This window comes from Eucyclogobius newberryi, unplaced genomic scaffold, assembly GCF_026437365.1.
Source record: "Eucyclogobius newberryi isolate DKJ021-1_F unplaced genomic scaffold, fEucNew1.0.hap1 SCAF_15, whole genome shotgun sequence".
Taxonomy (NCBI): domain Eukaryota; kingdom Metazoa; phylum Chordata; class Actinopteri; order Gobiiformes; family Gobiidae; genus Eucyclogobius; species Eucyclogobius newberryi.
The window spans coordinates 15,514,162-15,529,922 of NW_027315779.1; the positions used below are offsets into that span (position 1 = coordinate 15,514,162).

General features: G+C 40.0%; 3 protein-coding genes across 4 annotated transcripts; 2 read left to right on the forward strand and 1 right to left on the reverse strand.

Moving 5' to 3' along the window:
• Window positions 1-3,124, reverse strand: casr (calcium-sensing receptor). The gene is given in 5 exon segments (XM_072445561.1): window positions 1-1,203; window positions 1,206-1,374; window positions 1,441-1,671; window positions 1,744-2,583; window positions 2,824-3,124. Coding segments are annotated over 5 exon segments (2,655 nt in total). The 5' UTR covers window positions 3,097-3,124; the 3' UTR covers window positions 1-61.
• A 1,867-nt stretch (window positions 3,125-4,991) lies between these two features.
• LOC140360827 (cationic amino acid transporter 2) lies at window positions 4,992-8,739 on the forward strand. 2 transcript variants are annotated; one of them, XM_072446240.1, is made up of 12 exons: window positions 4,992-5,095; window positions 5,524-5,894; window positions 5,997-6,152; window positions 6,224-6,377; window positions 6,452-6,585; window positions 6,659-6,881; window positions 7,490-7,626; window positions 7,696-7,798; window positions 7,885-8,018; window positions 8,093-8,259; window positions 8,353-8,461; window positions 8,540-8,739. In XM_072446240.1, exons 2-12 carry the CDS (start codon window positions 5,525-5,527, stop codon window positions 8,665-8,667), a joined length of 1,815 nt encoding a protein of 604 aa, XP_072302341.1. In that variant the 5' UTR covers window positions 4,992-5,095; window position 5,524; the 3' UTR covers window positions 8,668-8,739. The 2 variants fall into 2 exon arrangements, with proteins under 2 accessions (XP_072302341.1, XP_072302342.1); XM_072446241.1 differs by lacking the exon at window positions 4,992-5,095 and having other exon boundaries at window positions 5,500-5,894.
• A 1,107-nt stretch (window positions 8,740-9,846) lies between these two features.
• kif20a (kinesin family member 20A) lies at window positions 9,847-15,587 on the forward strand. Its single transcript, XM_072446238.1, has 19 exons — window positions 9,847-10,006; window positions 10,508-10,681; window positions 10,750-10,875; window positions 10,963-11,082; window positions 11,247-11,385; window positions 11,494-11,669; window positions 11,900-11,999; window positions 12,075-12,287; window positions 12,380-12,491; window positions 12,573-12,647; window positions 12,730-12,873; window positions 13,201-13,369; window positions 13,620-13,766; window positions 13,848-13,987; window positions 14,063-14,165; window positions 14,252-14,438; window positions 14,542-14,633; window positions 14,700-14,837; window positions 15,151-15,587. The coding sequence occupies exons 2-19, from the start codon at window positions 10,514-10,516 to the stop codon at window positions 15,517-15,519; spliced, it is 2,718 nt and encodes a 905-aa protein (XP_072302339.1). The 5' UTR covers window positions 9,847-10,006; window positions 10,508-10,513; the 3' UTR covers window positions 15,520-15,587.
• Window positions 15,588-15,761: the final 174 nt, after the last annotated feature.

Sequence of the window (15,761 nt, forward strand, 5' to 3'; positions counted from 1 at the left end):
GTATATTTATACTGACCCTGCTACTCACAGAATGCTAAATGAATAGAAAAGTGTGCCATGTTTACATGATAGAACTCCTGCGTGACTCTTCGAAGCTCAGAGACAGAGTGACCGTCCCACTGCCCAAGCTCATCCTGGGCCTGGAGCTGCGCTCACTGTCGTTCCTGTTGGTCGTTAGGCTAATGGAGGAGGAGGGTGAAGGGGTGGAAGACCCTCCAATGCTGCTGGACTTTTTTCTAGAAACAGCTTCATGTTTTAGAGTAGCTTTTGCAGCCACTTTGAACGCGTGGGCTGCTGTCCTGCATCGGACCTCTTCAATGGTGTTTCTGGAGGGTTTGAAGAGGATGATATACACTTTTGTGAAGAAAATACAGGCCAGCAGCCCGAAACTGGATGCCAAAATAGCAATGACCTCCACAGCTGACACAAACTTGCCGTAAGTGCTGAAGTAGGCAGGGATAAAAGAGATCCAAACTATAAAGAAGATCAACATGCTAAAGGTGATGAACTTGGCCTCTGTGAAGTTTTCAGGAAGTTTTCGTGACTTAAAGGCAAAAAAGAAACAGATGGCAGCCAAGAAACAGGTGTAAGCGATGAGAAAGCCTAAAGCCATCATAGAACCTTCGTTACAAGTGATGAAAATAATCTCGTCAATGTCATGGTTTCTGTAGCTGGATGGCGGAGCATTGTAAAGCCACACCACACAGATCATCACCTGGACAAAGGTGAAGAGAAAAACCAGGAGAAACTGCAGGTTCAGGCCCCACCATTTACGATGGAGGCTTGTGGGGATCTTAGCTTCAAATACCAGAAGCACTCTGTTGGTTTTGACCAGAATACAGGAGATGCACAGGACAAAACTGATGCCAAAGGCAGGTTGGCGTAAGCGGCAGGTCCAGTCTTGGGGCTCCCCGATGAAGATGAGGCTGCTGGAGAAGCAGCAGATGAGCGAGAACAGCAGGACATAAGACAACTCTCTGTTTGTTGCCTTCACTATAGGAGTGTTTCTGTATTTGACAAACACTCCCAGGACAAACGTTGTCAGGACAACACCTAAAACTGTGCATATAGTCAAGGCTATTCCAAAGGGCTCAGTCCAAGACAGATACTCAATTTCCTTCAAGAAACAGAATGTGTGGTTACCGGTGGACCAGGAATTATTGGGGCACTTGGTGCAAACACTGGCATCTGTAAAAAAAAAATTTTTTTAATGTAACAAGTGTATGCTATAAACCTGAATTGTTTCCTACCTCTCTGATTGCTGTACTCTCCATCTGAACATTCAGTGCATTCAAAGCAACAAGTGGGCATGCTGTCAATGATGCCCTTCCTTGTGCCAGGTCCACAGTCCTCACTGCAGTTTGAGAACGGCACCTGTAAAACACAGAATACAGATCGATTTAAAGTTTTTGCCTCTTCATTGTTGAATTTCATACATACCTCAAAGCTGTGTCCATTCCACATGATCTTTGTCTTGTTGATGAACAATTTGGCTCCTTTTTTGGCGCGCACATTGTAATAGCCGACCTCCTTGAACAGGACTGCGTTATCTTCTGGTGACCGGTGCCAGTTAATTATTGTGTAGTTTGCAGATTGGTCTGTGTTTTCATCAAAGTGCACCTTGTTGCCCACACTGTTGGTGTAGTTCAAATGTCTCAGTTGTTTGAGCACCTGGCGATAGGAATCACCGTTTTAAAACAAATATTTCATGCATGTAAAATTTGAAAACAGACTTTAGCCTACCTGCCATGCCTCAATTTTCTTGATATCAGCACATGTATTATTGGCAAAAAGTCCGCGTCCAGGCGTGCAGGTGAGGATGTCCTGCAAGGCCTGTGCAATAGAGTAGACCGCCACATACACATTGTAAGAGATGCGGAGGTGAGTGAAGTCCAAGTATGGCGTCTCCACATTTGTGATGTCCTCTTCTCCAGAGCACAGAGGCCTAAAGCTGGTGCTGTCATTCTCACTCTCCTGCAGTCTGGGACTGTCCTCCAGGTAACAGTTAAACGTCTCCTCCCAAAACTCCCTAACAAACTCATTGTGGCTGTCCTTCTTTGGTTGCACCTGCTGTAAAAATTCTGTGAATCCAGGAATGGTCCCTGCCTTTAGGACAAATCCAATAGTTCCTGCTACAACATTCAGGTACTCCTGTTTAGCTATGAGAGATGAACCCGCCCATGCCTCACTGGCCAGCCATGTCCTGTTTGTAATGTTCCTTCTCACCATTTCTTTGATTAAAGGTTCAATGTCCGGTCCACTGGCAAACACAACAATTACTCTAGCTGTGGAGTTCTCGATCCTGTCTGCAACTGCCCTGATCTCATGCTCCTCAAAATACTGTGAGATGAGTTCATTCAAGTGTATGCAGATGTCCCGCTCCTCCATTTCCTTCTCAAACTTTTCAATGCCTGGGCGTCCATAGTCATCATCTGATGCCACAGCAATAACCCAGTTCCACTCAAAGTGCTCAATGATGTCAGCCATGGCCGTTGCCTGGTACTCGTCATTGGGAATTGTCCGCATGAATGACTTGTACTGGTTCTTGTTACTCAGCAAACGGCTAGAGGAGGCATAGCTGATCTTTAATCAGAATAAGGAAAAGTCAAATTCAATACTTTGGCTTTATGGTACAACACTAAACAATGAAAAATAATAGTAAAATATAAACTAGGATAAAGAAATACAAAATACTGCAAAAGTAGTAAATACAAATAAACTTTGGCTGAATTATAAATATGTATTCAAACAGCTATGGTCATTACAATACAGACATTTTCCATAAAGTTATGTGTTTTTTATTACTAAACCAAAGTGTCTCACCTGAGGAATGTAAAACAGACCTAGAAGGTTGGCGACTGCAGTGGAAACAGCTGACCCTGCTGCTCCCACGACTGCAATGGTGGATGGTATGTGGTCTGTACAGTTACAGAATTCATCTAGATTCAGTGAGTCGATCTTGTTCTGAGCTACAAAGCTCAAAGTTGCCTCCAAAGCCTTAGACACTGTGTTGCATGTATCAAAGATTCTGTATCCGAGTGTGATGTTGGGCAGCAGGCTGCTGCTGTTGTTTATCTCCTCAATGGCAAAAATCATGGCCTGGAGCCATCGGAAACCCCGAAAATTAAACCTGTGACAACAACCAACTTATGAAAGGAACAATATCAAGACTTTTGTTATAGGAGGACATTTATTACCTGACACATTGTGTAGACTGAGGCCGAGCTGCTAGGTCTTGGTCTTTGGATGTCACCCCAAAATGTATTGGAAATAGTCCACCGAGGAGGATGTCCCCTGTCATCTGAGCTCTTTGATGGGGTCCATATGTTGAAATGACACAACTGGCCCTCAGCAGTGTCAAATAATACAGGACCAGTCTCATCTTTGTGCTGTTTCTCCTTTATAACTCGGTATTAGAATGGTTGTACTCTCAAAGTGTTGCTCCGCCATTAACTTCCCTCCTGTGTCCTGCTGATCATGTTAAGAACATTACAACTTTTGTTACACAAAGAAAAGAAAACAAAATAACTAATAATAAGATTCGTTAACTTTTAAGATCAGAGGTCCCTAAACCCAAGACAAATTTAAACATGTTACAAGTAACTATATGCAGACAGAAGTAGATGCAAGAAAGTGAGTTCACAGTCTATTGAGCTTCTTCCTGCTTGGGTCTGGTCCCATGCTGTGGCCAGTCAAGCCCGTCTCCATGGTGACCGCTACTGCAGTCGTGCACTGAATCTGGAAAGCACTAATGATATCAGGCAGTGCTAGTGTAAGGAAAGGACTACATAATACCAATTTAAACTGTGTTGGCATGAAATAATTTGTATTACCGTACTTGGTCTTGTATCGTGTTAAAATATCTGTCACAATAAGATCAAATCAGGCGCCATAGACCCGTACTCTCTTATTAAGTCTCTTAAGTCTCTTAAGTCACCCCTGATTATATTCTTACTGGTCTACGTAAGATTTCTGGTGCTCAAGGGCCAATGTAAAAGAAGCGACTAAAATCAATTGACTTATTTTTGGATCTTGTCTGTAAAAAAAATGATGGAACAAATTGCAAGAAACAAATTATATTCAAGAAAACAAAAAAACACTTACATTTCAGTCAAATCCAAGTGTGGCAGGTTTTAAGTCTTTTCTCAAAATATCCCAGGGGCTAAATGTACTGGACAATGGTGTGAGTGCCCGAGTTTGTACCTGTGGATCAATTATTAACCAAAAAAGAGGTGGGCAATTTCCTAATCTAATGAAGCGAAGCCTCCCAACTCAAAAAAGTAGAGTTGCACAAGATTTAGAATTGACAATTTTTAAATTTTTTTGCATTCAGTCACACATGTTTCTTGACTTATGTTGCTCAAATTTAGAAGATTTTAATATTTTTTCCCAGCATTTTCTGAGTTTGACGCCTGATGCAATCCAGCCCTGGAAGCAGTGGGTCGCACCATAATGTTCCTCAAACAGAGATGTCTTCTTCTGCTCTGTTGAACCATGGTCCAGTTGGTTGCTGAGCAGAAGACACCGTAGACAACAATTACAGTTAACAACATACTTTCGTTGGTACTTTTTAAAGAAACAAATCTCTACAGTATGTAAAAGTGACACTTGATAAAACGCTAGTGAATTTACTATTTCAGAAATAGACAAGAATAGTTTGGAGACATTAAGGGCTGTTTTAGTGGACAGTATGATAATTGGATAATTAAATTAAGATTTCTCAAATGAAAGCTTAACAAGTAGATGTTTGAGGTGTGCATTTGTTATAACCAAATTCTATTCCAACAAAAGTAATGTCATGATGAAACATTGCACATCCTAAGGTTATGGCAAATGGTGACATATCGTTATCAAAAGGTGTTTTGAAGGAAATGAAGAAATCACTTAACTAATGGTGGCGCCCTTGCTCAACGTGCCACAACACCTCATGCCACAAATCATTCAAAACCTTGCTTTTTTCAAAACTAGCACACACCTCCAAAATGTAACATAATGTGTAAAAAATGTTGGGCTGAGGCGTCCTCACAGCGAATGGATGTGTCCTCACCAAGAGCAAAGTTGACGAAGGATCAAAAAGCATCACTACATCCAAAAAGTAAGGGTCTCTTTTCTCATCAAGTCACTTTTAATAATTTCTTATCTTTTTAGTGAATGAAATAAGCTAGGCTTTGATATCAAATGTTATGGTTTTCATGTTCTACAGTGAAGGACTGTGTTTTTGGGTGTCAAATCTGAAAATATGGACATTCATCCAATATTTGAATCATGTTTACTAAGATTCATTATGCCACTCAGAGATGGCAGTTTTGTGCATAGCATTCTGTTTCTATAATCAAAACCATTCTTTGAATTTGTATTTTTCTGTGGACATGACGTAGTTAAAATGGCTTGTTGCAAGGAAACTAATCTTACTATGTTTTATATTATATGGTTTTACATTTGTGTTAGTGTTGTTGTTGGTTTATGCACAAATCTGAGAAGCCTCCAAAATATTCAATTATTAAAGTTTATCTTTTTGTACAGGATGTCTGCTGCAAAAGTGTTGTCATTCCTCCAAAGCCTGTCCCGTAGAAAGCCATTGGAGCCTGAAGGAGAGGTGTCCAATTTTAAGCGCTGTTTGACGACTCTGGACCTGGTGGCTCTCGGTGTGGGGAGCACGTTGGGGGCTGGGGTGTACGTCTTGTCCGGAGAAGTGGCCCGTATTGTGGCTGGTCCCAGCATCATCATCTCCTTTCTCATCGCAGCCATAGCGTCCGTATTTGCTGGACTTTGCTACGCTGAATTTGGAGCTCGAGTTCCCAAGACCGGCTCTGCTTATCTGTACAGCTATGTGACAGTGGGGGAAATATGGGCCTTTATAACAGGCTGGAACCTTCTCTTGTCATACGTCATTGGTAAAGCACTTTGAGAATACAGTATCTGGAGCGTGTAATGCAAGTTTACATTGACTAATGATATACATGCGTTTACATATATTGTCATTATGTCATATTTAGGAACATCCAGCGTAGCCAGAGCTTGGAGTGGGACCTTTGATGACTTAATTGGAAAAGCTATTGCTAATACTCTGGGGAAACATGCCCCTATGAACTTACCAGGATTAGCACCTTACCCAGACTTCTTTGCTGCAGCCCTCGTTATGCTTCTGGCAGGTAAAACACTGTTTCATATTTGACAGTGTAATTTGTATGAAAATACCTCATGCACAATATTTTCTCACTAGGGATCCTTGCATTTGGTGCCAAGGAGTCGGCCATTGTCAATAAGATTTTTACTGCAGTGAATGTATTGGTGTTGTTGTTTGTCATCCTTTCTGGATTCATAAAAGGAGATATTAACAACTGGTACATTGGGGAAGAGGTTCTGAATGAACATAGGTAAGTGTTAGAAAATACACTACATAGAAAAGAGTGCTGTTCTGTTGAAAAAACAAACAAACTATTTTTTATAGAAAGAACATATCTTTCAATGTGACCACCAACTATGGGTCTGGAGGCTTTTTCCCATTTGGATTAGAAGGGACTTTGGCAGGAGCAGCTACTTGTTTCTATGCATTTGTGGGGTTTGATTGTATAGCAACAACAGGTACTTACCACTATACCACTATAGCTGTTATTTCAACATTCACAAAATGTTAATGACATTCACTTTTTTTCAGGGGAAGAGATGCAAAACCCTCAGAAGTCCATTCCGTTGGGCATCGTGTCTTCTCTTCTCATTTGTTTCTTGGCGTATTTTGGCGTGTCTGCTGCCCTCACTCTAATGATGCCATATTTTTTACTCAGTGTTAACAGTCCTTTGCCAGTTGCCTTCACGTTCATTGGCTGGGGCCCGGCTAAATATGCTGTGGCAATAGGATCTCTCTGTGCGCTCTCAACAAGGTACATACTTTTTAAACTGTGAAATGTTTAAACTCTACGACTTTACAGCAGCAGTAACCAAAAATATAAAGTAGGAGTACCATTACTTCTGAATAATATTGATTATTAAAGTTAAAAGTAAACCTGTGGAAAACGTGTTCAGAAATACGACGGAGTATAAGGGCCAACCAAAAAAAAAAAATGCGGGGCACTACGAGAATAAAGTCATTAATTAATGACTTTTTTCTCGTTAATTAAGTAGTTTTAATTAATGAGTTTTTTTCTCATTAATTAATGACTTTTTTCTCGTTATTTAATGAGTTTATTGTCGTTAATTTACGACTTTTTTCTGACTTCGACTTTTTTCGCATTAATTAACGTCTTTTTTCTCATTAATTAATGACTTTAATCTCTTTTTTTTTCTTGGTTGGCCCTTATACTCCGTTGTACAGAAATACAAACATATTGTGAACATAAGGTATCTGTCACACTTTTTGATGATTCGCCATAAATCACTGAATTATTTCTACTTCAAAATTGTATTTTTTAAACTGCAGTCAACATTTGGGTGTAATATTACTCAGCGGTACAGATGTAAGTGTGTAATCATTACCCACTTCTGCCCATAGCCTCTTGGGATCTATGTTCCCCATGCCTCGAGTGCTTTTCGCAATGGCCAGGGATGGACTTCTTTTTAAGCCCCTCAGTAAAATGAGTGACAGACAAAGTCCTGTTATAGCAACATTGGCCTCGGGGATTATGGCAGGTATTGCGTTTCTCTTTGTTTACTTCTTTTGAAGATTATTACTAGTATGTGGATGTTGTGTCTTTGCAGCTATCATGGCACTGTTGTTTGACCTGAAAGCTCTGGTTGATATGATGTCGATTGGGACTCTCTTTGCTTACACTCTAGTAGCAATTTGTATCCTCAAACTAAGGTATACCATGTGGTTGCTGAGTTAACCTTGAAGACTGTGGTGAAGACTAAATGTTTCCTTATGATTAATACTACACTTTTGCCCAGATTTCAACCAGATGATAGTGATGATTCAGTTTCAAACAAACCAGAGCCATTGACGGTCCATGGGCTGTTATGTCCTCCAATGCAACCCACAGCAAGGACATCTAAAAATGCTTCAGTTTCTGCCGTTTTTATCAGTAAGTCTTTAGTAATGTTACTAATTTTCATAATTTATCTCACATTTACTTCAATGCCTTGTGTATTATCCCAGTCTTTTTAGTAATCAGTTTAAGTCTCTTCATATCCGGTGGTATTGAGGCCCTGCATGACCATCAGTGGTGGATTCTGCTCTGTGTCACTGTAAATGTTTTGATGCTTTTTGTTATAATAATTATAATCTGGAGACAGCCTCAGAGCCAGCCCAAAGCTGCGTTTATGGTATGATTCTTACAACAACAACAACAACAACAACAACAACAACGAAAGACACATTAAATTGTGTTGTAACAATTTCTTATTTTTTTAATGCAGGTTCCATTTGTCCCTTTTCTACCAATATTGAGCACCTTTGTAAATGTCTACCTAATGGTTCAGCTAGGGCAGGACACATGGATCCGATATGCAGTGTGGATGGCCATAGGTATGTACTAATGAATAGAACTCATATCAAACATAGGCCACTTGTTTGTACATAGTATTGACACTTTTGGTTTAACAGGTTTAATCATCTACTTCTGCTATGGCGTTCAGCACAGTGTTCAGAAACAAAGACTTCAAAGACCGCGTGATGAAATTGCTATTCATAACATTGTTGCAAACAATGAGCCCAACACGGAGCATGAATAAAAGACTTAATTTTTTTCTCTCTCAATTTTTTTGTTAAAAAAGATCTCCTCTATCTTGGATACATCAAGCCTATATAAAAAAGGCATGTTGTCTAGTTCATGTCATTCATGTATTAGTACTACAGAATTATTAAAATGTTTCGATATTCAATGTTTTGTTAATGTCTTGTTTGGAACTACATGTCTGACCTCTGCCCACATACAAACCTCTGACTCTTCTTGTTCTTGTTTTATTTTTTTTGGCGGGTGGATATAATGCATCCATGGTGGCAACCAACGTTAGGTGTATTTCCGCCACCTACTGTGCTGGAGTGTGGGTCAAAGTATCTGCACTTCTGCATCTACACCTCAAATTCTATTTATCAGCTTTGTTTGCCTTAAGAATTTTACTAAGTCATTGCATTCCGTGGTTTTCATTTTTTTTTTTTTTAAACCAAACACTTCTTCTCTGTTCCTGATAAAATCCTGCTTAAAAACCTTCCTCTTTGCCTCAAACCTACTGCATCATAAAAGGACATTGAAGGATGTTTCCCCAGTGACGTTAATGTTTTATTTAACCCAGTGTGTCCCAATCTTAATCTTGTAATCGCCACCTGCTCTCTTCTGCTCAGCCCCATAGTTTTTACCTTCCCTATCTTCTTTTGTACCTGATACATGTGCCTCCCCTTCTGCCCTTCATCCCAGCGCCTCTGCCACTTTGTTACAATTTGACTTATGATTAGAGATTTCACCTCTGTCTAACTAAGAGCTACTTAACCCTAACCCTAACCTAAACATGATCTCCTCCTTTAGCGCCTGCTTAGCAAGACAATCAGCTATCTTGTTTCCAAGTATCTGCTTATCTGAATTTGGCGGCAATTAAGTCGAAACAAAAACTGATAAATTTCAAAGAGTATGTCTGGACGGCTCTGTGATGAGAAAACTTGAATAGAAGTCAATGAGGCAAATTAATCGGAACATATAAGTGCCTCTTCAACTCTATTTTCTTCTACCCACTATAAACCACTACATGCCACATACAAGGTTAAAAGGAACTGATGAAAGAACGTTTTGTTTCAGGGGACTGATTTTATTGCGGACTCAGAACAGCCAATCAGAACACATAGACTGAGTGTTGTCAGCCAATCAGCGGCCGGGTATGCGATTGAGCCGCGTTGTTCAAAAATTCAGACGAGGGCGGTGCGAACTGGAAAAACAAGTCAGCTGTTCTAGCAGCAGCACGTCGAGAGAAAAGTCTGTTGTAGATGGACACGTAATAGGGTATAAACAGCCACCAGACGTTGAATTCAATAACCTTATATAGATTCATTCAAATATTGCAACTTAGGACTGCGGACGTGGTAAGTGAAATAAACTTGCTCTTGCTAACCTAGCGTTAACAAGCAAACGCTAAGTAGGTTTTCTATGTGTTAGCTACCTAAAAGCATGGTTTACGGTCATTTTAAAATGGTACAAGCAAAAATCGTAACTGACTTATTCAGTATTAGATTAATGTGTAAACAACATGGTAGTCTATTGATCAATCTTGATGACATAAAGTAACGTTAGTGTACTCTGTTAAACACATTTCGATTGTTTGCTAGATACAATCCGAGTTCCGGGTTACTGTGTTTAACTAGCTAAGTGTAATCACTTTAATAACATACCGGTAAGATAAATGAAAAAAAGTCCACAAGACAAACATTTATTTAACTACATGAACACATGCTTTTTCAATAATCCTTCTTGGCAGGACAGGTTATTGTTGCATCATGTTTTTACATCTGATTGACTGGTTAAATTCAAATATGGACTTACAATCCAAGCCTCATTATTTAGTATGACCTTTTTCCTTTATCCAGGTATAGATGGCGCTGACTCTGCTGTCTCCTGGTTTTCGCTCTGGTGATGAAGATGATGAGATGGCTGTGTTTGAGTCCACTGCTGCAGAGCATGGGGGGCTGGGCAGACCTCGTCTACCTGAAATCTCTTTGATTTCACCAGGCCTTGACAGACGACCATCCACCACTGAGGCTGTTAGTAATACTTAATTATTTAAATGCCTAGTTTTGAATGAGCTATGTTAACATTATAATGCTTTCAGTTACTGACTATGAAGCAGCCGCTTGTGAAACCAGGCATTCATGAGCATGGACATCCTGAGAAAGTGAAGGTCTATCTGCGCATCAGACCTCTAACTGAAATGGAGAACGATAGAGGGGAAGAACAAGTAAGACTTTATCTAGAATGTTTCACTACAGGTATAGGTATAGCATAGTTATTATGATGCTATATGCTAATGTGTGTCACATTTTAGGGCTGCGTGCTTGTCCAGGATGAGACATATCTTCTCCTAAAAGCTCCAAAAGAGTCTCAGAACATGAGAACTGCAGAGCGAGGCATCACTCAAAGCATGCACAAGTTCAGCTTTTCAAAGGTAATTTGCAAATGGCTAGATCATACTATTGAATACGAGCCCGCAATAAAGATATCTATCCATACCGTGTTTAAATACTTTGAGGCTATGGTATGGCTATGAGTATGGTCTGTTATGCTCGAAGCCACTATCATGTGTTTAACTATATTTTTTTATGTTTTAAGATTTTTGGACCCGACACTACTCAACAGCAATTTTATGAGCACACTCTGAAATTAATGGTGAAGGATGTGCTTCAAGGAGAGAACAGACTCTTGTATACCTATGGTGTCACCAACTCTGGGAAGACTTACACTATTCAGGGTGTGTATGGCTTCACATTACGCAAGTGTCATCCATCATATGATAAGTATGATAAATGACACTTCATAGGTTAATAGGTTGTGATTATTTTGGGCTTTTGCTCTGCAGGAAGTGGCAGAGAAGCGGGTCTTTTGCCTCGAGCTTTGGCCTCCATGTTTATGAAGCTGCAGGGCCGTCTGTACGGGTCCATGGATCTGAAACCTGTTATGTACCAAGATATAAAACAGCTAGACCACACTGAGGTTAAAGTGGAGGAAAGTCGCAGAAACTCGCTGCTCAAAGAGGTAAATAGTTGATACGTGACAGCGTGAGTGGCTCGGTTGTAGAATTAAAAGATACATATAATATTATCCATTGACCATGAGTGAACTTGGATGTTTCATGGTTATACTATACATGGTAGAATAATAATTTATACATTGATTATCTACCAGAGTGCCAATTAAAAAAAAATCTATATTTTTTCACTACGTCTTTTTTATTGTTTGTTATTTTTATCTGCTTCTTTGAACAGGATGATAGTCAGATGTCCCGCCGCGTTGGCACTACCACAGTGTGGGATAGTGGCATTGGAGGACTCTCATCCACATGTAATATGCCCACTCAACTGGAGGGTCAGTGGAAAAAACTTTGGCCACGATATACTTTAAATTCTATTCACAAAATTTAACATCAAATTATTTATTTAGATGCTGACAGTGTGTGTCTGGAGCCTGACAGCCTATCCAACAGTGGAGGTGACGACCTCGAGGCCGGAGTGCAGTTTTCCATCTGGGTGTCATATTATGAGATCTACAATGAGTTCCTATATGACTTACTGGAGGCTTCACCCTCAATGCAGCCCAGAAAAAGAGTTACTCTCAGACTTAGTGATGATAAGCAGGGCAATCCATATGTAAAAGGTAGGATTAAATGGTTATAATGCACAATTACGCTATATAGACAAACAATCTCAAATCTTGGATAAACGTGTATTATTTTTTTTATTTTATAGAGTTGACATGGGTTCAGGTTCGCAGTGCTGAGGAGGCGTGGCGGGTTCTTAGAGTTGGACGTCGTAACCAAAGTTTTGCTAGTACTCATCTCAATCAAAACTCTAGCCGCAGGTATTTTTGAAATTTATTTTATGTATTAAAGATTTGTAAGTAAAATATTGTTTAATACTAACACATTTTGTCCCACTTTAGTCACAGCATCTTTTCCATCCGCGTCCTGCATGTTCACCCAGAGAGTGTTTCAACCCAAGCCATGCGTATAAGCGAGTAGGTGTTTTGTTTTTCCTTCTTTTTTGTGCCTTTTTCACCCAATATCACTTTATTAACTTCCATCTGGTTTATGTTCTAGATTAACCATATGTGATTTGGCTGGGTCTGAACGGTGTAAAGAGCAGCGCAATGGTGAGAGGATGAAGGAGGCAAACAACATCAACACTTCTCTACTGACATTGGGGAGATGCATTGCTGCTTTGCGTCACAACCAGAACAATAAGTAAGTTTGTAATTTGTTAAAACCAGATTAAAGAAGTTAATGAAGCCAAATATTTGTATAGCAGTGCAGATTGTATCATGCAAGAATCTGGTATTGGAGTTTTAATCAATTTAGCTATTGTAGAAAAGAGGTTGGGCTAAATAAGTTTTTACCTCCTCCCACTCCCTTTTTGGTCAAACGAGGAAAGTGGGAGAAAGCATTATTTTGAGAAAAGACTTAAAACCTTTTTAGTCCGGGAATTTTAATTTCCTCCCCCATATTATTCTAATAAAATAATTCATTCAATACGAGTCGTCAGTACTTTTCTCATCTTCTGTGTGGTTTTAGGAGCCGTCCTCCTCAGGTTGTGCCTTTTCGTGACAGCAAGTTGACCCGTGTTCTGCAAGGGTTCTTCTGTGGTAAAGGAACCTCCAGTATGGTGGTCAACATCAACCCCTGCGCCTCAATCTACGATGAGACTCTACAAGCTCTCAAGTTTTCTGCAATTGCTACTCAAGTAATTTGCTTTTTGGTATTACAATAGATTAGTACCACGCCGTGTCTAAACCTTTCCCATATATATATATATATATATATATATATATATATATATATATATATATATATATATATATATATATATATATATATATATATATATATATATATATATATATATATATATATATATATATATATATATATATATATATATATATATATATATATATATATATATTTTTTTTTTTTTTATTTATTTTTTTTAGCTGGTGCACGGCCCGTCAACCAAGACCAGAGTGGCTTATATTCTGTCTCTGCTGCGAGAACCTGCCGCTAACAGTAATGACAGTACTGTAATTGAAGAGGAGGACAGTGATGTGGAAGATGGTGATATCACTATGTTAAATACTGAGGTAACATACCAGGCCTTTTGTATGCATTGTTTTAAGTGCAGTAAAGCCTGTACCAATAATGGTGTACTTTTGTTGATTTAGGCTCTGCTGCAGGCCATCGATGTCCTGAAAAAAGAGGTGCAGCGCCAGTGGGTGGAGAAAGAAGTCCTGGAGGCAAATGTGCGAGAACAAGTGGTCTCTGAAATGATGGAGGTCATCACTGGGATGCAGGACGGTTTCAGGTGAGAGGCTAAATTACATTACTCATTTGACACTATGAAAAATCTACCAACTAAAAATATAAACTGCCTTTCTAGTGAGAGTTTGGAGACTGAGAGGGCTCTGCTTGAAGAGCGGTATGAGGATAAGATTAACAATCTACAGAAACATTTGAAACGTTTCTACAGCGAGGAGCTCAAGGTACTGCCCAACACATGAGGTGGAAATGTACTTATATGCACTGTTGTGTAAACATTGAACATGAAATGGCGTATTCCTTTTGTCAGGAGCGAGACCAAGAGATTGAAGCTTTATCTGCTGCTTTGGAAAAACAAAAACCAGAGGCATCAGCTGTGCCAAACACATTTACTGAGGCACCACGTCGATCACAGCGACTCACGGTTAACTCGGAAGTCAGCCGGCTTCACTGTGAGCTGGACCAGTGCCGGGCTGAACTGCTCACCAAAACGCAAGGTATAAGAATTCAAAATGACAAGCAGACATATCAATCGTTTTAGTTGCATTATATGATTAAACTGTTGCAGTTCTTTTCATTGTGTCTAATAATGTTGTGCAGAGTTGGCCAAACTGAAGACACAGCTGGAAGTCCCTGGATCAGCAGGAGCACTGACCAGTGCTGCTGACCGTAAACTAGAGGAGGGTCAACGAGTAAGTATTGCATTACTGAGTTTGAATTGTTTATTTGCATCAAAATACAAATGCATTTCTTTTTAGAACCTCCGGCAGCTGCGTCAGGACTTGCATCGGTTAGGAATGGACCTGCAGTCTGGGGAAAGGGCCTGCTGTCGTAACACTGGAGGAGAGCGTCTGCGCCAAGCTTTAACCACCGCTGATGAAACACTGGCCAAACAGGTACTACTACAAAAGGGGACATTTTAGCTCAGACTTTCATACATAATTCTGTCTGATATATTGACAAAGCAGAATGTAATTGTACCACACAGTATTGATGGTTGAAATAAAACTGTGCATATGTGGCTTACCTTTTCTGGATTTCCTTTTGCAAATAAACTTGTCTTTTTCCCTTTTCCGCTCATACTAACACCGTTACTGCACAGTGAGCCTTTAACAGTGATCAGAGCATGATCCTGTGTGTTATTACCATCTGTTCCTGCTGCACTTTCACGGCTGTGGCTTGGCTAACCTTGTTCACTGACTTTCTTAGGACCAGATCCTGGTGGAGTTGCAGAACAACCTACAGTTGGTCAAAACAGACTTGAGGCGTAAAGCAGAGACGCTGGCTCAGACACAGCCCACAAGACCTTTAATGCCCCCTTCTGGATACACTTCTGCCACCCCAGGCTCTTGTAAAAAGCGAGGGTGTGCAGCAGGTGGGGACACTGAAAATAGACCTTCAGAGAAACGACAATTTTTCCAGAATTTGTTCCCAACACGTACTCCAAATCGGAAGTACAACACACATGTAGTTGAAGAAGCAGGCGCCACTCCATACTCTCGAATCCTGCGCTCTCGGCAGCAGTCTCCACCTCCCAGCCCCGCCCTGACACCACGTGGCATCAGGGGCAAATACTGAGCTGTTACGTTTCTACACTAAGTTTCGCTTCAACTTTATGGCCTGGGAAGTATATCCAACTGTGTAAATGCCTTTGCTTGGTGCAAATTTTTATACCAAAAAACATGTAATGGCGTTTGAGGTTTTTTGTTTGTTGGCTTTTGTAAATTTCATATTAAAAATATGTATCCATTTGTATCAGAAATAATTCACACAATTGTATTTGAAAAAAAATATTTACTAACAAACAGGTATGTATATAT

Bases quoted from the DNA above. Each gene is read 5' to 3' on its own strand.
- LOC140360827 (XM_072446240.1), top strand. From the start codon at position 5,525: ATGTCTGCTGCAAAAGTGTTGTCATTCCTCCAAAGCCTGTCCCGTAGA. The intron at 7,799-7,884 runs GTATACCATGTG...ACTTTTGCCCAG, and splicing joins ATTTGTATCCTCAAACTAAG to ATTTCAACCAGATGATAGTG. The intron at 8,019-8,092 runs GTAAGTCTTTAG...GTATTATCCCAG, and splicing joins AGTTTCTGCCGTTTTTATCA to TCTTTTTAGTAATCAGTTTA.
- kif20a (XM_072446238.1), top strand. From the start codon at position 10,514: ATGGCGCTGACTCTGCTGTCTCCTGGTTTTCGCTCTGGTGATGAAGAT. The intron at 12,874-13,200 runs GTAAGTTTGTAA...GTGTGGTTTTAG, and splicing joins CGTCACAACCAGAACAATAA to GAGCCGTCCTCCTCAGGTTG. The intron at 13,988-14,062 runs GTGAGAGGCTAA...CTGCCTTTCTAG, and splicing joins GGGATGCAGGACGGTTTCAG to TGAGAGTTTGGAGACTGAGA.